This window comes from Sminthopsis crassicaudata, chromosome 3 (genome assembly GCF_048593235.1).
Source record: "Sminthopsis crassicaudata isolate SCR6 chromosome 3, ASM4859323v1, whole genome shotgun sequence".
In the NCBI taxonomy this organism is placed as follows: domain Eukaryota; kingdom Metazoa; phylum Chordata; class Mammalia; order Dasyuromorphia; family Dasyuridae; genus Sminthopsis; species Sminthopsis crassicaudata.
In genome coordinates this window covers 637,056,267-637,077,753 of record NC_133619.1, presented here as the reverse complement: position 1 = coordinate 637,077,753, position 21,487 = coordinate 637,056,267, and the positions used below count along the sequence as shown (strand labels likewise).

The window sequence follows — 21,487 nt, the reverse complement described above, 5'->3', positions numbered from 1 at the left end:
ACTCACCTTTTGGGTCCAGAAAAGAAGATGAGCCAATAAAAGAGCCCAAGAAGCATCAGTGAGACAGGTAGAAGAACCACAAGAGAGTGGTGTCTTTGAATCCAAGAAAGGAGAAATGCTCTCAGAGGAGGATGGCCAATTGTGTTGAACACAGAAAGATCAAGGAGGATATGAACCCTGTTGGACCTGGGAATGAAGAGAACCCTAGTGATCTTGCATAGAGCAATGTCGGGAGAGTAATAGGGTACCCAAAAAGGCAGCTGAGGAGTAAGGAGGTTGTAAGGCAGCAGAGAAAAAGTATTTCTAGACATGCAGTTGTTTGTCCAAATATATTAGCTGCCCACTAAATATTAAGCACTCTGCTCAGTGCCAGGAAAGAAACAGAAAAGAGAATCTCTCCTCTCCATTCCCCCTAAAAGACAGGATTCTGTCTTTGTCCCTCCCAAACACACACAATTTACAAATCAATGAACAATTCTGTGTAAATGAACGTAGAACAACCAAAACCACAGGCATAAAGTTCGTATGTGACCTGAACTAAAGATATTTGTGGTATTAAATGCCTCAGGAGTAAAGCATTTGTCTACTTCATAGGTAAATCCCAAATCATGTTATCCGAATTTTGCTGTCTTGGTTTCTAAGCCATGGATAAATAGAGACAGGTTTTAAACATCAAGTAGAAGTTTATTAATCACTTTCATAGTGAAGAAGAGTTTGTAAACTAGAAGTTCTCCTGGGTAGGAGACCTCTTCCTGTTGCAGGAAAGGTTGAGAAATGGGAAAGGACAAGGAAAGTGGATTAGGATACAATCAGTTTCAACACCTGAGAACTTTCCTATGATAAGCCCATGAATCCAGGACAGTATAGGAGTTATCCAGTCCTTTAGGAACAGTTTATAAGTGATTATTTCAAATCATGGGGGTCATGACTTGTTGGGCGGGGGGGGGGGGGGGTGTTATGTGAGGGAACAGATTCTACAATCTTTGATTCACTTCACTTAACATCCACAGGAGAGCTGTGAAGGTCCAGGCTAGCTCCTCTGAAGGGCTCAGAATAAGTCTTTGTCAGGATAAGCAAAAGTCCTTGCCCCACATTGGGCGCCAAAGTGTAATGTTCTGTTGTCTCCAGAGACTGCCCATCGTTCTCTGGGAGGAAATCTGCTGTCTCAACTCAATCTCTCGGCAGCCAACTCTGACCTAGAGTAGAGACTTCCCCATCTTTCAAGTGTCGCCCTCTTTTATCCTCCCAGAGAATGGGCGTGGGATAACGCAAGGGCTTTTGGGAAGATTATTTCTATCAATGAACTTGCTCCTTTTAAACATTAAGCTACTTCCCAGAAGTTCAAAGGGGTAAAACTCCCTTTAAAGGCCGGAACTAGAGAATTGTTAAGTACTGACTTAGCACTTAGTAAGAACCTAATATCTCATTATCTCATTAGCATTTAGTAAGAACCTAAAGGAGAGAGTAGGCAAGAATTGATCATTTCAAGCTGAATTCTAAGACTCTGACTCCCAAGCCAGAAAAGGCAGTTCTAAGAGATATAAATTATTACTATATTCATTACACACATCATCTTGACAATTATAAAAATCATAATAATCTTTCCTCAACCAGTCAACAAGCATTTATTTTTATTTTGAGTCCCAAACTCTCTCCCACCTTTCTTACCCCTCCCTTATTTATTTATTAGAAGGCAAGAAAAGTGATGTCCATTATATATATGAAATCATACAAAATATGTTTTGATATTAACTAATGCAAAGAAACAAACAAAAAAGATGAAGCATTGAAAAATCTGCTTCATTCTGCAAGCAGACTCACTAGTTCTTTCTCTGGAGGTAGATAGGATTTTTCAACATCAGTTCTTTGAAATTATTGTAGCTCAGAATAGCTAAGTTTTTCACAGTTGGTTATAGTTATAATATTGTTTTTACTGTGTACAATTCAAGAAACATTCAAACCTACTTTTAAAACAAACATTGAATCAAACAGTAGGCACCTACTATGTTCCAAATACTATGCTGAGCTCTAGTAGGATTGATTATTTTAGTATTTGGTGGTGATGGTATGATTTGGAAGACTGAGTTCTTAACATGAAATGAGTGAACTTTTAAAAAATATTTTGATAATTATATTTTAATATAATTGGTTTCCTTCATAATCCAATGTACTTGGTTTTATCAATTTCAATATTATTCCAAGAAGGGATCCATAAGCCTTACCAGATTTCCAATGAAATAAAGAGAGTTAGAACTCCTAGCCTAGAGAAATCAGGTTATAACAGAACTGGATGAAGAAGGTGTTGATCTTTAGCTTGAAGAAAAGAATATTTAAATTGAATTGGGGGAAGGGAGGGAGGGCCTGGGAAAACAATCTGAAAGCATTAGAGAGGCTGTCATAGAAAAGAGATTAGCCTTGATCTGCTTCACCCCAAAGGAGAGAGCTAGAATGAAGATGTGGAAATAGACTTTATGTGACAAAAAAAATCCTAATAAATTCAGCTTTCCTCTTATGCAATGTGTTGCTTTGGGGGATAACGGGTTCTTCCTAAGAAGAGTTTTCCAACAAAAGCTGGATACCACCTGTTGTGCACCTCTCAGAAAAATCTCTTGGTCTTTTTTTAGGTCAGGCTAAATGGCTTCTGAGGTTCATGTCAACTCTTAAGTCCTAGCTTTCATCTAGCTTCAGAGAGTAGTAAGATGAAAGGAAAGGATGAGGATTGCTATTCTTAGGATGGAGAAGATTGGAGTATGTTTAAAGACAAAAATATAGAGGAGGGAATCAGTAGAGAGGGAAAGATTAAGAGGTACCAGTGTCCTGAAAAGAATATAGGATTTAGTGTTACTAATACTGGGTTCAAATCCACTTACTACACATGTAGACCATAAGCAAGTCACCAACCTCTCTGTGACTCAGTTTCCTTAGTTATAAACTAAAGAGCTTGAACTCTACCTCTCAGGTCCCTTCTGTGCTATATTTATGATCCTATGATTCTTTAAAGTGAGAGAAAGAGCAAGAATAAAGTAATGAAGTTTCTTGCCCTGAGTAGTCAATTAATAAATATTCAAGGCACATTGTACACTTACATGTTCATTGAATTGAACTGAATTAAGAGTAAATTAAAAATCCAGGAAGAGATGGGACCAAGGATACAAAGAGAAGAATTTACCTTGGTATGGAAGAAAACTAGCTTTTCTCTCTGAAATTAAGAACAAAAGGAAAGGATAGGTAAAAATAAGTTTTGAGATATGAAGAATTTAAGTAGGGAAATGAGGGAAGGATAGTGAGAATAGGCATGGGGATTTGGGAAGGGAGTAGATTTGGAACAAGTTTTGTAGGGAGTATATTGGTTATTGTTCTTCATTCTCACAGAGGACCAAAATGATATCACTATGTTGGGGTTCAAGATATAGTATGTCCAACTGAGGCTGATTGGACCAATGTGAACTCAGAAGACTCTACAGCAGCACAAAGTAGTTTTTCAGTGAGATCTTGAGTGTACCTTTCTATTGCTTCTGACCTCTGTGTAAGTCCTTCATAAAAGTCTTTTAGGCAAACATATATTTGGCATCCAACTCATTAGAATTGTGCTCTTTGCAGTAGAGTCTGAATGCTTGGCAGTTCATCTTGAGAAAAGACCTCAGAGACTTATATGATCTGAAGCTGAGTGAAATGAGCGCATCATCATACACTTCAACAACAATACTGTATGAAGATATATTCTAAAGGAAGTGGATATCTTCAACATAAAGAAGATCCAATTCAGTTCCAGTTATCAATGATGGACAGAAACAGCTACACCCAGAGAAGGAACACTGGGAAAAGAGTGTAAAATGTTTGCACTATTGTCTTTCTACCCAAGTTACTTATACCTTCAGAATCGAATTCTTACCGTGCAACAAGAAATTTGGTTTTACACACATATATTGTATCTAGGTTATACTGTAACACATTATATATGGGATTGCCTATTATCTAGGGGAGGGGGTAGAAAGAGGGAGGGGAAAATTTGGAAAAGTGAATACAAGGGATGATGTAAAAAAAAATTACCCATGCATATGTACTGTCAAAAAGAAAAATTATAATTATAAAATTAATAAAGAAAAAAAAAGAGAGAAAAGACCTCAGAGTTCATTGCCTTATCTTTCCAGGTGATCTTCAAAATCAGAGTTCATTACCTTATCTTCCCAAATGATCTTCAAAATCAGAGTTCATTACCTTATCTTTCCAGATGATCTTCAAAATCAGAGTTCTTTGCCTTATCTTTTCAGATGATCCTAAAAATCTTACTAAGACAATTCAAATGGAAGCAATTCAGTTTTCTGCACTTATAGATTTTCTAGGTTTCAGAGAGATACAATAGTGAGGTCCTTCAGTTTGATAGTAAGTCTACACCTTCCCTCCCGAGCTTTTCTATGGAGCCTCCCAAACATTGAGCTAACTCTGGCGATGTGTGCATCAATCTCACCATCGATGTGTACATCCCTGGAAAGTATACTGTCAAGGTAAGTGAACTCCCCCATGGGATTCAAAATTTCTTCATTTGCTCTAATGATAGTCCCATGTGTGGATGATATAGTGCTGGCTCACGGAGAACTTGTGCTTTCTTGGTGTTGTTAGGCCAAAATTAGCATAAGGAACAAAGACTCAGTCCATAATGTGTTGCATCTCAGGTTCGGAGGTTGCACTGAGTGCACAATCATATTTGAACAAAAAATTATGCACCAACTCTCCCTCCACTTTAGTCGTGGCTTGGAGCCTTTTCAAGTTAAAGAATCTGTCATCAATGCAATAGCCGACTTTCATTCTTTTTGAAGATTTCTTACAACATTGCTGAAAACAATGCTAAAGTCATGCATGGGAGCAAATACACAAGCCTGTCTTACTCCACTGGTAACTGGGAAAGCACACAAGCATTCTCCATTATCCACGTGCAAGCATGCTCTCATGAAACTGAAATACAAAACATACAACCATCGATGATTCCACGAACACTCATAACCGACAGTAACAACTATCTTGGTCAGATGGACAGACCTTGTGTACGGACTTCGGTTCTACTCTGAAGCTGTTGGACAGCAACACCCTATCAACTGTTCCTAGGCCCTTTCTAAAGCCACAATTTCCCTCCAGGAGATGACCAACTTCCAGGCGAAGGAGAAGCCTATTAAGGAGAACTTGGGCAAGAATCAATAATGATTGAGAGAGAAAATTCCTGGTGATTGCCTTCCTTTCCCTTTATAAAGATGGACAATGGAGGGATCCTTGAACTTCCAGGGGATTACTTACTTTTGCCATATGACCCAGAAAATTTCAACCAGTTTTTGAATGAGCAGTGGACTCCTCCTTATAAATCTCAGCTGCAATAGAATCAGCACCAATGACTTTGCCACATGAGAGTATTGCTTTTGTTTTCCCTAGCATCATGATGTTAAACACTCCTCGCCTCTGGGATAGGCAGAAAGCAAGTGTAAAGATCTATTTAGAGAATAGAAGCTCCAGAGCTGAGAGACTGTGTCTGTGGAACATTACATGTATTAGAAGACTGGTGTGTAGTCAGCCAATAAATCAATCAACAAACAGTTGGCCAAAAAGTATTTATTGAATGCTTACTGTATGCCAGGTACTGTGCTAATGATGGAGAGCCAAGAAATTCACATTCTAACAGAGGTATAAATAAGACAAAGGTATAAACAAGACAAATACAAAGATAATCTCAGATGGGCAGACAAGCAGTTGGGGAGGGAAGGAGACCATTTTATCAATTTCACTATCTTCCTTTCTCTGGCTGATTCATTCCCCTGCCCCTTACCTAAGAGGAGGCACGTGTCAACTCAACGGTTTTCTTCTTAGAATGGACTTAAACAGAGGCAGAACCTAGATTATAAGCAAAGATTCAGAGTAGGAAGGGACCTGCTGAGGGGGTGATGGTGAGTCGGACCTCTTCACCTGTGAGGACCCAACAGTAAGGGTCAGAGGTAGGATCTGAAGCTAGGATCCAACAGTAAGGGTCAGAGGTAGGATCTGAAGCTAGGATCCAACAGGAAGGGTCAGAGGTAGGATTTGAACCTAGGCCCTCTGATTTAAGAGCCAGGATTGTTTCCACTATGCCTTAGATAATCTCCCCATCTGTGGTTATACTTTCCCAGTTAGTAAAATCTGTTCCCTACAACCAGTTCTCTCCTTCTATCTTTAACAATCTCTAGTAAAAAATTAAATGCTAAAATTAAATAAAGCCCATGATCAAGTGAAATAATATCTGTCAAGTATTTAGCGCAGTGCCCGGCAAACAGTAGGTGCTTAATAAATGCTTAATCCATTCTCTCCTTTCCCGGCACTCACCACCAAATCATGGGTGGCTGGGAGAAGGGGCGCAGCGTTGGCCAGCTGGGACGGCGGGCGGACTACATCGAGGAGGTCCTTTTGGGCCCCGCCACCACGTTCTCCACGGGCAGGGCAGGCGCGGCTGTCGCACGTGCTCAGCGTGGGCCGCGTGTGCTGCCGGGTCCTTCGGGAGAAGGGAGAACGTCCAGGCGAGCCCCGCCGCGGCCTTCTTCTGTGAGGTCAAAGTGCGGCTCAGCGACCGAGGGCACTGTGACGACACAGGCCGAGTCTCCCCAGGGACCCGGCCAGCAGGAAGCCTCAGTAACATCACAGCGGGGACGCGGGGTGGACTCGGACCATGAGAATTTGAGAAACCATGAGAGGCTGAGGCCATGCCGAAAAGAGACGTCATCCTTACCAATGTCACCGTGGTGCAGCTGCGGAGACAAGGTGAGCCGCCCGGCCCCGGGCGCCGGCTCGCTGCCCCGGAAAAGGGCCTCCCCGCGCCCTCGAAGTCCGAGAAGGGCTCTGGCAGCCGTCACACCCCCCCCCCCAGGCGTGGCCAGACCTTCCCCCCCCCCAGACGTGGCCAGACCTTCCTGCCCCCCCAGGCGTGGCCAGACCTCCCGCCCCCAGGCGTGGCCAGACCTTTCCCCCCCCCAGGCGTGGCCAGACCTCCCCCCCCCAGGCGTGGCCAGACCTTCCTGCCCCCCCCAGGCGTGGCCAGACCTTCCTGCCCCCCCCCAGGCGTGGCCAGACCTCCCGCCCCCAGGCGTGGCCAGACCTTCCCCCCCCCCAGACGTGGCCAGACCTTCCTGCCCCCGCAGCTGCTCCCTCAGGTCCGGATGTTACGGGGGCAACCCGCAGGCCGGGCACACGGCAGGCGACCCCAGCAGGAGAGCCGCCCTCCCCAAAAAGAGATCCGGGGAGCATGGAGAAGGGACGCCACAGGTTCTCCTAATTGGAACAGGCTAATGAGAAAGGCTTCAAGGGAAGCTGAAAGGAGGAAGAAAGTAGGCTGGGAGGGAGAGAAAGAGATAGAGAGGAGAGAGACGGAAAGAGAAGGGACAGGGATGAGAGGAGAATCAGAGACGGAGACACAGAAATAGAAGAGAAGGAGAGAGAAGAGAGACAGAGAGAGGGAAGAAAGGAGAAAGAGGAAGAGACAGAGAGACGGAGACACAGAGAAAAAAGAGACGAAAACAAAGCCGGGAGAGACAAGTAGAAGAGAAGGAGAGAGAACAGAGACAGAGAAAAGAGACACACACAGAGACTGAGGAGAGCAGAACACACTGATTCCGGGATCATAGTAGTGTTTACAATCTCCCCCTCTGATGCTGCCCCCTCTTAAGCTCCTCCCTAAGCCTCGGTTTCCTTCTCTATACAATGAAGGAGTCTGGGGGGCCTCTTTCTGCTCAAGAAGAGTTATTGGGGAAATTGAGGAGGAGGGAGAGGCTTCAACAACATGTGCCCCATGTTGAGAGTTGGATTCAGAAAGATTTTTGAAGATACGTTGACAGCAGGAAGTGGATAAACCTTCCTTCCTTAGTACAATTTAAGCCACCGCTCCTCCTGTTGCTGCTCTTCTGCTGTCCATGGTACTAGTCTAACAGGCCCTGAGTAGTCCTGTTTTTCCCAGGACTGGTGGGGATGGGGATGGAAGGGTAGCAATGTAGTTTCTGGATTGGGTTCTTCTATGAAGAAGCTTCTTAACTTATTGTGTCTTTAAGTCCCATTCCCAGAGCCAGGAAATAGAGTAGAGGGGAACAGGAAATAGCCCCAGAGAAAAAGACCACTAACTTGTTCTGAAAATGATACACTCACAGTCACTATTAACTATTGAATTACCATCATTAGTAAGTGATGATCGTTGCTTATTAACATTATTACCACTAAGACACCTTGGGCTATATAACTGACATGTTTCCTATTAAGAATAGTAGAGACAAAGTCCTGTCTCAGGATTTCTATGTTCCAGCATCTCTGTCTTTCCTCTTCAATACTATTCTGCTGTCAGGGCCTTGGGTTCATTAGGATTGTGGAGAATGGAAACTTCAATATCATCTGGACCAAGATTTCTTAAACCTTTCCATTCGGAACCCCTTTTCTCTCAAGAAATATTTATGTGATCCCGGATATATAAGTATATAAAATATGTATGCAAATCAGAACTTTTACTGATAATAAAACTTATATAAAATCATAAATAAAAAGTTACAAGAACCTATATAGAGTCATCATGAACCACAATTTAAGAAACTGGGATTTAAATCACCTAGAATCCCTCCTTTCATAAATAAGCCCCCTGGGAAATCAATCAGCAGTTTCAGAATCTGAAGTCAAGTCTTCTGACTCTACATCCATTTCTCTTTTTGCTAACACTGAGGAATAATTCTATTAAACTGGGACTTGTGAGATTCCATCTCTTTGTCTTGTAAAAACAAACACAAAGTTCTCCAAGATCTCTAGTCCTCATATTCTTTTCTGCCCCTCCAAAACATTCATATATTAGAGACTTTGGTTTCTTTCACATCCATCTCCTTGTTAAAAGCCCAGCTAATCTGCTCACATTTCCTTCATTTCTATTTCCCTTTCTGATTTCTTTTCATCAACCCTTTAAAGGAGATTTGGAATTAATTACTAAAATGTCCATATCCTTTAACTCAGAGATTCCATTACTGACCTTAAGCAGCAAGAAGATCAATGATAAGAAGTAAGTCCCCATATGCATCAAAATTTCTAGCAGCATGTTTTTGTGACAGTAAAGAACTGGAGGTGAGAGGTTCCAAAGAGCCTCACGTTGCACATATTTTTAGACTTTTCCGATATTTTGATGTTATACCAATTTTCCCCTCTTTATTTTTTGATTTGAAAAATATTATTTGTTAAATAGGATAAATGGCTCTCTGAGAAGGAGGAAGGGTTCTGGGAGAAAGCATGGTGATGCAAAAGAAAAAAAAAGATCTTAATAAAAAACTTTTTTTAAGAAGTGCCTATGTGCTCCTCTTCTACAGGATAGGGTCTTCAATTCTATGTCAACCATAACGCATGTGCTATTTAAACTTGATCATATAACTCTGTGTTTGGTGATATCAAGGGGGAGGAAGTGTCACCAAGAATGGCACCTGCCAGTATGAAATGGCTCACTGTTTCACATCTGACTGGTCACTTCTCCCAGCTTGCTTGTTCTTCCAAGGCTGAAATCCTTTCTTGTTGTTTGCTGTATCCCTTCTCAGAATGTAGACGTGAGCTCTGTCTAATAAGGGGCAACCTAATGAAGCCTTCTGTCTTTTGTGTGTGTCTCCATCTTTCTCCTTCTCATCTCATCCCAAATGAGCAGGTGGCAGCAGAACACCGCACTCTGAATCAGACACCCATGCTGCCGCAGCAGCAACAGCTCCAAGCAAGCCTTCACCGACACAAGCCCGTGGCCATTCCTCTCCCCGATCATTACGTGGTGGTGGTGAGGGGCTAACAGTGGGCATCAATGGGTGAGCCAGCCTTCCTGATTTGCTCCCTCCATACTGAAACCACATGACCTCAGGCTTCCCTGAGAGTTCCCTTCTGATTTGAGTATAAGAGGAAAATTATACTACCTATAGATACATCCTCCTCCTCTATTTTCCCCTCCACTTCCTGAAAAATCTCCCTGAAATTCTTCTTCCCAAAACCAGGAGCACCATACCAAGGTTCCTCCAACTCCTAACCACTTCCAATATCTTTTCTTAATTAGTCAATTTTCCTTAATCCTTCACTTTAATTACACACACACACACACACACACACACACACACACACACACACACACACACACAAACTAATTTTGATAAGGATTGCTGGGAGGAGGGCTTCTGACCTTATCCAATTCTTCTATTCTGCAACAGATTTGGACGGATTGGGCGTCTGGTGTTGCGAGCCTGCATAGAGAAAGGAATAAAAGTTGTTGCAATAAATGATCCATTCATAGATGTCAATTACATGGTAAGGAGAGATCCTAGTGATGGGAAGAAAGAGGAAGCCCTCAGTCTCAGCTGCCCATGCAAGGAGCGGACTCTCCTGGGGATGCTTCTTCCTGCCCACAGTACTCCCCCTCCTCCTCCCCAACACACATTTATTGCCCTTCTGTTTCCCTAAGGAATATATGTTCAAGTATGACTCTACTCATGGTCCCTTCTACGGTACTGTTGAAGTTAAAGATGGAAAGTTAGTGGTAAACAAACAGGAGATCACTGTCTTCCAGAGGTAAGATACTTTCCTCTAGGGGCTGGCCAAAGGAAGATTTGGATGGAAGCAAAGTGGGAAGATAAGTATGGGAAAAGGAGAGCCAGTTTAGTAATCATCATCTCAAGAGCTTTTCTGAGATGACAAAGTTAAAATAGGGGGCAGCTAGGTGGCAGCTAGGTGGCGCAGTGGATAGAGCACCAGCCCTGAAGTGAGAAGGACCTGAGTTTAAATCTTGTCTTTAGACACTTAACACTACCTAGCTGTGTGACCCTGGGGAAGTCACTTAACCCCAATTGCCTCAGCAAAAAATAAATAAATAAATAATGGAAATAATAATAAATAAAATAAATAAAAATAATAATAATAAATAAAATAAAAACAAAATAAAAAATGACACCAAGAGGTTTATAGTTTAGTGAAAATTAACAAATAACTTTTAGGCATTTTTCAGCATTTAATCCCAAAGGAATTAGGACACAGGAGTTCTAATCCCAACTCAGCTATAACTCTATGTGATTTTTGCTAAGCCCTTAGATCCCTGGATCCTCAAATTCCTGTCCAATAAAATGAAGAGAAATTTAATCTGAAACCCACATACTTTAAGGGTGAACCAGGCCATGTAGTCCAATCCATATCTGCCCAAGATCCTTTCTACAATATCTCCAAGATGGGGTCACCAATTGAAAGGAGAACCCAGCATCTTCCAAGACAGCCCACTTAACTTGGGAAATAACCCCTCATTGTTAAACAAATTTTCTTACATCCAGCCAAAAATCTGATCCTCCAGAATTTCTGCTTCTCACACCTAACTCTTAAGTCAAAGATCTTAGAGATCTTAGGTGATCCCTAAAGGTCTTTTCGACTCTAATGGCCTGTAAATGATAGAAATAATCATCCCTGCAGTGTCAATGGAACACAGGCTAATAAACCAATCAAGCATTTTGCTAAGTTCCATGTAAATGCCAGTCCATTGGAAGTGCCATGGTGGATGAGAGCCGGACCTGGAGTCAGGAAGATTCACCTTCCTGAGTTCAAATCTGGTCTCCAAAACTTCCTAGCTGTGTGACTCTGGGCAACTGCACTTCACCTCAGTTTCCTTATTTATAAAAATGGGCTGGAGAAAGAAATGGCAAATCATTTTAGTATCTTTGCCAAGAAAACCTTAGATAGGGTTACAAAGAAACCCAGCTGAACAACAACAAAGTGACACAAAGGAGGAGGCCAGGATCACATAGCTAGGAAGTGTCTGAGTTCCAGGTCTGGAGCTCTATGATACTATATAACTGCCTGTGGGCATACATAGGTATATAATAGGTATATATATGCATGAAGAGAGAAAGGCGTTAATTATAATTTTCCCAAATTTGCAGACAGATAATTGAAACTAAGGTTAAGTACTTGAGGGGGCAGCTAGGTGGCACAGTGATAGAGCACCAGCCCTGAAGTCAGGAGGACCTGAGTTCAAATCTTGCCTCAGACACTTAACACTTCCTGGCTGTGTGACCCTGGGCACAATTGCCCAGCAAAAAAAAAAAAAAATTTAAGTACTTGACCCAGGGGTCCACCCAACTAGTAAGTGTCTGAAAGAGTTTGACATGTATTGGTCAACCTGCCATCTGGGGGAAGGGGAGGGAGGGGAAGGAGGTGAAAAGTTGGAACAAAAGGTTTTGCAATTGTCAATGCTGAAAAATTACTCATGTTTACATCTTGTAAATAAAAAGCTATATTAATTAAAAAAAAAAAAAAAGAAAAAGGAACAAGAGATTGAAACTCAGATCCTTCTGATTACAATTCCAGCACTTTTTAACCACTGGCTCCAGCAAAGATAACCAGGAGAGATGTCTAAGTAGGAATAAATTGAGTTAGATTTTTGAAGGAAGGGGAAAAAAATGTCAAAATGATATGTGCAATATACAGTCTTCAGTTGAGAGATTTGATTAATCCTTGATGGCTCCAACTAAGGGAAGTGGGCAAGAGAAGAGAGCAATTTAGAGAATTAATGGTATTGGGGGAGGAGGCGTGGCACTCATGGAATAATCTCCGTCCCTTCTCCTAGCGCCAATGCTGCTGAAATCCCTTGGAAGAGTGTCGAGGTCCTATATGTGATAGAATGCACAGGATTGAACCTCACAACAGAAAAAGCCTCGGTGAGACAGAGGGCAGATAAGAGTGAACGAGGGGGCTCAGAATCAGAACAAGGGGGCTGAGGTTGGGGCAGGGAAATCTCTGGAACGTGGGACATGCTAGCTATACCCACCTTTCCACCAGGACCACATCAGAGCTGGAGCTCGGCGAGTGGTGATCTCCGCTCCCTCTCCTGATGCTCCTGTATTTGTCATGGGTGTTAATGAGAACACCTATAATCCCAACAACATGACTGTTATCAGGTAGGTAACTAGGTGATCTGGGCCTGGGGCTCCTCCATTAGCCATGCTTCCCTAGTCCCTTAGCATCTTGAGTCATTCCCCAAAGCTGTCCTCCTTTGTTGCTTTTATCTCTATATATTTTGTTTCAACATCATCTTCATTTCTGAAGGTGATCTCAGTGATTCATTCCTTGTAACCAAAAAAAAAAAAAAAAAAAAAAAAAAATTAAAGAGGAAAAGAAAAAGTTCAGCACTACTAACCAACATCAGTCTGCCAGTATATGTGATATTCCATATCTTTAGCTCCTTATCTCTCTGCCAATTAAGGGACAAAGATTCACTTTCACCTGCTTCCTTTGGGGCATTTTAATTCGGGTTCCATTTCATTTATGCAAGAGAGGCTCTCTCTGTGTACATCGCTGTGTCCCTCTGTAAATGTTTTCTTGGTTCTGTTTACTGTATATATTTTTGTATCACTTTCTATAAACCAAGTTTCCCTGAATTCTTCAGTCATTTCTTGTGAAGCACTAATATCCTCCTACATTTACATATTATAACTTAATTTGGTCATGCTCCATTCACATTTAATTTTGTCAAAGCCATAGATTTCTGACATCTTTCCCTACCGCACTCTATTTCATTCTTCTCTGTTCCAGCAATGCCTCCTGTACCACTAATTGCCTGGCCCCCCTAGCCAAGGTCCTCCATGATAATTTTGGCATTGCTGAGGGACTTATGGTGAGCATGAGGTGGAAATGGTAAAGTGGGAGGGAAGAATGGAAAGATGGAGGTGGGTGAGAATGGGGGACCTGCCTGGAATCCTGGAATCTCTGTCTTGTCTCTGTCTCTCTGTCTTTGTCTCCCTCTATCTCTGTCTCTCTCTCCTGTCTTTCTATCTGTCTCTGTCTGTCTCCCTCTGTCTCTCTCTCTCTCTGTGTCTCTCTGTCTCTGTCTCTCCCTCTCTCTGTCTCTGTCTCCCTCTGTCTCTGTCTCTCTCTCCTGTCTTTCTATCTGTCTCTATGTCGCTGACTCTCTCTCTGTCTCTCTGTCTCCTCTCTCTGTCTCTGTATCTCTGACTTTCTCTCTCTCTCTCTCCTGTCTTTCTTTCTGTCTGTCTGTCTCTATGTCGCTGACTCTCTCTCTGTCTCTCTGTCTTTGTCTCTGTCTCTCTGTCTCTCCCTCTCTCTGTCTCTCTCTCCTGTCTTTCTTTCTGTCTGTCTGTCTCTATGTCGCTGACTCTCTCTCTGTCTCTCTGTCTTTGTCTCTGTCTCTCTGTCTCTCCCTCTCTCTGTCTCTCTCTCCTGTCTTTCTTTCTGTCTGTCTGTCTCTATGTCGCTGACTCTCTCTCTCTGTGCCTCTCTCTGTCTCTGTCTCTCTGTCTCTGTGTCTCTGACTGTCTCTCTGTCTCTTCTCTCCTGTCTTTCTTTCTGTCTGTCTGTCTCTATGTCGCTGACTCTCTCTCTGTCTCTCTGCCTTTGTCTCTCTCTCTGTCTCTGACTTTCTCTCTCTCTCTCTCTCCTGTCTTTCTTTCTGTCTGTCTCTATGTCGCTGACTCTCTCTCTGTGCCTCTCTCTGTCTCTGTGTCTCTGACTTTCTCTCTCTCTCTCTCCTGTCTTTCTTTCTGTCTGTCTGTCTCTATGTCGCTGACTCTCTCTCTGTCTCTCTGTCTTTGTCTCTGTCTCTCTGTCTCTCCCTCTCTCTGTCTCTCTCCTGTCTCCTGTCTTTCTGTCTGTCTGTCTCTATGTCGCTCACTCTCTCTCTGTGCCTCTCTCTGTCTCTGTCTCTCTGTCTCTGTGTCTCTGACTTTCTCTCTCTCTCTCTCCTGTCTTTCTTTCTGTCTGTCTGTCTCTATGTCGCTGACTCTCTCTCTGTCTCTCTGTCTTTGTCTCTGTCTCTCTGTCTCTCCCTCTCTCTGTCTCTGTCTCTTTCTCTCCTGTCTTTCTTTCTGTCTGTCTCTATGTCGCTCACTCTCTCTGTGTCTCTCTGTCTGTCTCTCTGTCTCTCCCTCTCTCTGTCTCCCTCTCTTTCTCTCCTGTCTTTCTTTCTGTCTGTCTGTCTCTATGTCGCTCACTCTCTCTGTGTCTCTCTCCTCTGTCTCTGTGTCTCTGACTTTCTCTCTCTCTCTCCTGTCTGTCTGTCTGTCTGTCTCTATGTCGCTCACTCTCTCTCTGTGTCTCTCTGTCTGTCTCTCTGTCTCTCCCTCTCTCTGTCTCTCCCTCTCTCTGTCTCTCCCTCTCTGTCTCTGTCTCTTTCTCTCCTGTCTTTCTTTCTGTCTGTCTGTCTCTATGTCTGTCTCTCTCTCTCTCTCTCTGTGTCTCTCACTCTGTCTCTCTGTCTCTGCCTCTGTCTCTGTGTCTCTGACTTTCTCTCTCTCTCTCCTGTCTGTCTGTCTGTCTGTCTCTATGTCGCTCACTCTCTCTCTGTGTCTCTCTGTCTGTCTCTCTGTCTCTCCCTCTCTCTGTCTCTCCCTCTCTCTGTCTCTGTCTCTCTCTGTCTCTGTGTCTCTGACTTTCTCTCTCTCTTTCTCTCTCTTACACACACACACACACACACACACACACACACACACACACACACACACACACACACACACACACACACACATTTGGGATGGGAGGAAACCCAGGCTAGAATAATTGGGATGAATGTTAAGGTCTCCTCTCCCTCCTCTCCCCCAGACCACAGTCCATTCTTACACAGCGACCCAGAAGACTGTAGACGGACCTTCAGTCAAGTCCTGGCGGGATGGTAGAGGTGCCCACCAGAACATCATCCCGGCCACCACCGGCGCTGCCAAAGCTCTCGGGAAAGTCCTGCCAGAGCTCGATGGGTACGAGGGGGGACCCCGGTTCCCTTTGAGGAGCGGGGCCACAAAGGGGAAGTATGGGCCACTGCAGAGTGGGGCTGGGGAAGCAGAACGGCGCCGGGACACGGGGGCATCTCTGAGGGGGCATCTCTGAGGAGTCTGACCCTTCCTGTTTCCGGTGTGTGCAGGAAAATAACGGGGATGGCGTTCCGGGTCCCGGTCCCCGACGTGTCCGTGGTGGACCTCACGTGCCGGCTGAGCCGCCCGGCCACTTACGAGACCATTAAGGAGGTTATGAAGAAAGCATCTAGGGGGCAGATGGCCGGCATCCTCAGCTACACGGAAGATGAGGTGGGGGGCTGGGGGGAGGGAGAGAGGGAGGGGGAGGGGGAGGTGTCGGTGTTCGCCGAGCAGAGGCTGGCGGGAAGTCTCCCTCAGACGGCCCCCCTCCCCCAGGTGGTCTCCTCCGACATCATCGGGAACCCTTATTCATGTATATTTGATGCAAAGGCCGGGATCTCTCTCAACGACTTCTTTGTGAAACTTATCGCCTGGTGAGCCGGAGGAAGGAGGGGCGCTGGGGTGGGCGTGCGGGCGTGGGCGGAGGCGGGGGAATCCCCGGTCCCAGCCACCGACGCGAACCGTCCCCACCCACCCCAGGTATGACAACGAATATGGCTACAGCCACCGGGTGGCCGATCTCATTAACCATATGCACAGCAAAGAGAAGTGAGGGGGAGGGGAACCCCGCTTCTGAGTCTACCCCCGCAAGGCACAGCACTCCCCTCCTCTCCGGGACCTCCGTCCGGTCCGGTCTGCCAGCTCCGCCCCTTCCTCTCCGCCCCCAATTCGAGCATCTCCGCCACCTGTCTCTCTCCTGACACTTCCGACCCCCCACCACTTCCCCGGCTGTGTTTGGGGGCGGGGCCCACCCCGTGTGTATGTGTTGTGTGTGTGTGTGTGTGTGCGCGCGCGCGTGTGTGTATGCGTGTATCTGCTCAGGACTGCTCCCTCCTCGTCCAGCACGGGTCCTCCCGGCTCCTTCCCCCTGGGGCGACTCCACTTGACGGTTCCCGAGAGACAGTGCCTCCAAGTCCAATAAACATCTCTGCACCCGCTAGAAAGCTCGCTCTGGCGGCCCCGAGAGCCGCGGTGTGTGCGCTCCGCCCCCGTCCGGGCGCTCGGGGGCTTCCGGGCCGCGTGCGCCCACGGACGTCCGTCTGTCTCGTCTCTCCACGTGTTCGCGTTTTGTCCGTCTGCACCTGTCCGTGGCCCGGTGTCGTGCGTCACTGTCGTGCGTGCGTGTGCATGAGTCGCCACTGTCCGCGGGTCTGCTCGGCCCCGCTCCGCGTGCCCGCGTGTCTGTGTGACTCCCCTGCCCACCCCTGCCTGTGCCCGTCTGTGTGTGTCTCTCTCGCCCGTTTGTAACACTGCTTCCCTTCCCAGTGCCTGGGGCCCCGCCTCTCTCTCCGGCTCTGTGGTTTGCCTGTGCACGTGTGTCTGCGTGTATATAGGTCTTGCGTGGGGTGGGGGAGGGGGTCGGCTCCAGGAGGCGGAGAAGGACCGGAACACGGATCCCCGAGGAGGCGGAGGAAGACTCTCGGAGCTCTGCCTCGTGGAGCGTCACCGGCACGCCCCGCTAGCCCGGCTGACCTCCGCCCCCGTCCCGGCTGACACCACCCTCAGACGCAGACTCCGAGGTCACGTGCGCTTAGGGGGAGTCGGGAAACTACTATTCCCGGCGGGCTGCGCGTGCGAGAGGGAAGGGACGGGTGAGGTGGGCGCATGCGCAGAGTCCTAGAGAAGCGCCCAGTGAGTCAGGGCCGCTCGGGGTGCGTGGGGGAGTCGGGAAGACCCGGACCCGGCGCCGGACGCCGTGATCCCGGTCTTCAGGACGGGTCATCGAGGGGGCTGGGAGCAGGCCTGGACACTGGGCTCTCCTGGGGCGGGGTGGGGGCGGAGGGCTGGGCTGGCTACCTGGGTCTCCTGGGGTGGGGGAGGGGGCGGAGGTGGGGTGGGGAGAGAGGCAGGGGTCAGGGCTGGAACCTGGTCTCCTGGGGAGGGGGGGAGGGGCAAAGCTGGGCTCCTGATCGTCGTGGGGGGTGCGGGAGCGAGCGGGAGCGGGAGTGGATGGGTGGCTTTGGGCTCTCTCTGCGGGCGGGACAGGGCGGGACATCCGGCTCTCCTCGGAGGGACCCTTGGGGGCAGGAGTGGCGGGCTGGCTGTCCCGGGGGAGCAGGGGTCACGCTCGGGCTCTCCTTGGGGGGATCCCTGGGAGCACGGCACTAGGGATATCTGAATCCCCTGGGGAATAGAGGCCGGCACCAGGAACTGTCCCGCTAGGGGAATGGGTCTCTGGTGGGGGAGGGGAGGCTGAGTCAGCTCCCTCTGAAGAGCTGTGGCTGGAGGCCGGGGTCTCCGAGGAGCTGAGGCCCACGTCTCAGCCCACCAGGGGGTCCTGGAGAAGATGGGGGCACCTGGAGCCCGAAGGAGAAGGCCGGGGCCCAGGGAGCCCCTCAAGCCCGGCTTTGTCCCTTCTTTGCCAGCTGAAGGCCCACCATGACCCTGTTCCACTTTGGAAACTGTTTTGCCCTGGCGTACTTTCCCTACTTCATCACGTACAAGTGCAGCGGCCTGTGAGTGGGGGAGGGGGCGCCTGGGGGAGGGGGGGCGCCGGCCTCGGGCCTGGCCCTCACCCGCAGGATCCCTCCGCACTCAGGTCAGAGTACAACGCTTTCTGGAAATGTGTGCAGGCGGGAGCCACCTACCTCTTTGTGCAGCTGTGCAAGGTGAGAGCGGGGCGGCGGGAAGCGGCGCCCACGTGGCCCCGCCCCTCCTTTGCGCCTCTCTGAGCCCCCCTCTGTCCCCCAGATGCTGTTTCTCGCGACCTTCTTCCCCACGTGGGAAGGTGGAGCCGGCATCTACGACTTCATAGGGGTGAGTGGCTCCTGGGGAATGGCGCGAGGCACAGGGGGCACTGGAAGGAGGCAGGGGCCCCTCCTCCCCACCCTCAGGCCCCCCAGAAACTCTGGGCTTCTCCGTCCCCCAGGAGTTCATGAAGGCGACTGTGGACCTGGGCGACCTCGTGGGCCTGCACCTTGTCATGTCTCGGAACGCGGGGAAGGGCGAGTACAAGGTGATGGTGGCGGCCCTGGGCTGGGCCACGGCGGAGCTCATCATGTCCCGGTGTGTCCCTGGCTCCCGCTCCGGAGGGGGGGAAGGGCAGGCTCCCAGCTCTGCAGGGTGTCTGAGCCTCGGCCCTTGTCTCTTCTCTCCCTAGCTGTATCCCTCTCTGGGTCGGAGCCCGGGGCATCGAGTTCGATTGGAAATACATCCAGATGAGCATTGACTCCAACATCAGCTTGGTAACTCACTCCCACTGTCCCAGACTGCCCTGACCCTTGCCCTGGGGACCATTGTCTCTCGGCTGACCCTCGACCTCTGACCCTAGGTCCACTACATTGCGGTCTCTGCCCTGGTGTGGATGTTCACTCGATACGACCTGCCACGAAACTTCCGCCCCCCATTGACTCTGCTCTTGGGCATCAGCGTCTACAAAGCCTTTATCCTGGAGTGAGTGAGGGGTTTAGCCCACCGGGGTGGGGCCGGGTGGGTTCTTCCTCCCAGGAGGGGACTTCACTCTCCCTTGCTCTTCTTCCTTCTAGGGCTTTTGTCCACCTCTTCTCCCTGGGCAGCTGGACGGCGCTGCTGGTCCGAGCCGTGATGACTGGCGTCCTCGCCCTGAGTTCTCTCAGTCTCTTTGTCACTCTTGTACATGGCAACTGACCCTCTCCTCTGACCCCTTCCAGGCACTCCACCTCTGGGCTTTCTTGAGAATTAAAAAAGTTCTTTTTTTTTTCCTGTTTGTATTGCTCTCTATATGCACCTCACCTGCCTCCTGGGCCTGACTTAGCTTTACAAATGGTATCCTGGGAACAAAGCACTAACTTCAGAGTCAGGAGCTTTGGTCTTGGATCCTGCTCACATTCCTTCTGTACTAAGTGCTCTCTAAGATCCCATTCCGCCCTAAGCCCAGGAGCCCACGGATCCCTCTGAGCCTCAAGCTCTCCAGCATGAAAAGAAAGGGAGATTGTCCTCCTCTAAATGTCATATAATCCTCTACCAGGTTTCCTCTTCATCCCCATTTACAGATGAGAAAACAGACTCAGTCACTACTGGGTGAGCCAGCTCCCACCACTACCCGTGTCAGAGATGGGCTTCCAACACTTGATCATCTTCTTTCTAAATCCCTCTACTTCCATGAAGCAAGCCTTCCTTACCCTCCCAACTGGACGGGTTCCTCCCCAACTCATGCTTCCCCAGAGCTCTTTCTGCATTTCCCCTTGAATCCCCTGTGCAGATCCTTACCCCTCCAAAGGTCTCTCTCCTACTCTGAAACAAGGGGAAAAGTCTCAGAGAAAACCGGAAGTTTGCCCATGTAAGCAGCCCGTTGTGCTCTCTGTACCTCTCTGTCCACTTCCTCAGTGGGCACTTGGCTCCCACCACTCAGCCTCATGTCCCAGCTTGTCTTTTCCAAGTCCATGCCTTATTGATCACCCCCAACTGGATTTTGTCTTCCCCAAGGGCAGGGTCCGGGGCCCATCTTTCACCCACCCTCTCAGCACCAGGATGGGGGAAGGAACTAGGTCGGAATCAAAGTGAATGGCTATAGCTGGTTAAATAAATCCAGACTCTGCACTGTTAATAGCTGACACAATCCCCTCATTTTATCGGGGAGGAGAGTGATGGGCTGCATTGGGACGCAGGTGACCTGCTATGTGATTACAGATGACTATAGCATGTTGTGTATGACTTTAAACAAGCAGTTTCTCCTCTTTGACCCTCAATTCTCTTTATTGTAAAACACTTGCCAGTTCTACTAATCTGGGCTCCGGCCAGGAGAAAAGCTCTTGACTGGGTTATCTAGTGAGCCAGTTGTGCCCATTGAGTCTCTAGAATCAGTCCCCCTCATATGACTGTAGCCAACTTATATGAACATATTGACTTGTTCTCCTTGAAAACGTCCAGTCTGTTTATACAAGGTGTCCCAAAAGTCTTAGTTAAAACTCTCTGCACTCTGTATACCCTGTGTACTTGGTACAGCTTGTTGGCTTGTAAGCAAGGGAGTTGCCATGTGAGTCTTGAAGCTGCACCCAACATATTTTTCTGGGTCATCAAGATAAGTCACCTTGAGTTATAAAACACCCTAAAGTTTGCAAAGCACGGTCAAGGCAGGTAAAAATGGTTCTGTAGCAATGGCTAGTTTGTAACCTGGGATTCTACTTAATGGTTAAGAAAAAAATCTGAAGGTTTAGTGGGTTGAAAGCTTAATATGAATTGTACACTTTTAACAGCATGTAAACACACACATACACATGTTGGCCTCCATTAAGAGAGACAGTGCTTCCAGGAACATGGAGATGAGAGTCCCTCAGTTCTTTCAGACTATGCCTGAAGTACTGTATCAGCTCTGGGTACCACAACATACGGACACTCGAGAAGGAAGGTGAGTGGGGGGGTGAGGGAGGACTTTGAGTCCAGTATGAGGATAAGGTAAAGAATGTTTGGCCTAAGGAGACTCTGGGGGGAAGGAGTGTGCAATCTCATAATAATTTTCAAGCATTTAAAGGACTTGTGCAGAGGACAAATTGAATATGTTCTGTTCGATCGAGAGGGCAGGACTAGGAGTCCTGGGGGCAAGTGAGGAAGAACAGTTTAGGCTCAACATAGGAAATATTAAGCACAACTGTCCCAAAGTAGAGTGGGTA

At 47.4% G+C, this 21,487-nt stretch overlaps 2 protein-coding genes across 4 annotated transcripts; both read left to right on the top strand.

The window, feature by feature from the left end:
- Positions 1 to 6,566: 6,566 nt before the first annotated feature.
- On the top strand, positions 6,567 to 18,355 carry GAPDHS (glyceraldehyde-3-phosphate dehydrogenase, spermatogenic). Of its 3 annotated transcripts, none has more exons than XM_074306760.1 (12): positions 6,567 to 6,774; positions 9,665 to 9,815; positions 10,209 to 10,305; positions 10,460 to 10,566; positions 12,605 to 12,695; positions 12,817 to 12,935; positions 13,570 to 13,651; positions 15,592 to 15,743; positions 15,908 to 16,070; positions 16,176 to 16,273; positions 16,380 to 16,448; positions 18,266 to 18,355. In XM_074306760.1, exons 1-12 carry the CDS (start codon positions 6,717 to 6,719, stop codon positions 18,267 to 18,269), a joined length of 1,191 nt encoding a protein of 396 aa, XP_074162861.1. In that variant the 5' UTR covers positions 6,567 to 6,716; the 3' UTR covers positions 18,270 to 18,355. The 3 variants fall into 3 exon arrangements, with proteins under 3 accessions (XP_074162861.1, XP_074162859.1, XP_074162860.1); XM_074306758.1 differs by lacking the exon at positions 18,266 to 18,355 and adding an exon at positions 16,841 to 17,167; XM_074306759.1 differs by lacking the exon at positions 18,266 to 18,355 and having other exon boundaries at positions 16,380 to 16,843.
- On the top strand, positions 18,272 to 19,578 carry TMEM147 (transmembrane protein 147). Its single transcript, XM_074306761.1, has 7 exons — positions 18,272 to 18,355; positions 18,439 to 18,508; positions 18,591 to 18,656; positions 18,769 to 18,905; positions 19,000 to 19,084; positions 19,171 to 19,292; positions 19,385 to 19,578. The coding sequence occupies exons 1-7, from the start codon at positions 18,279 to 18,281 to the stop codon at positions 19,503 to 19,505; spliced, it is 678 nt and encodes a 225-aa protein (XP_074162862.1). The 5' UTR covers positions 18,272 to 18,278; the 3' UTR covers positions 19,506 to 19,578.
- Positions 19,579 to 21,487: the final 1,909 nt, after the last annotated feature.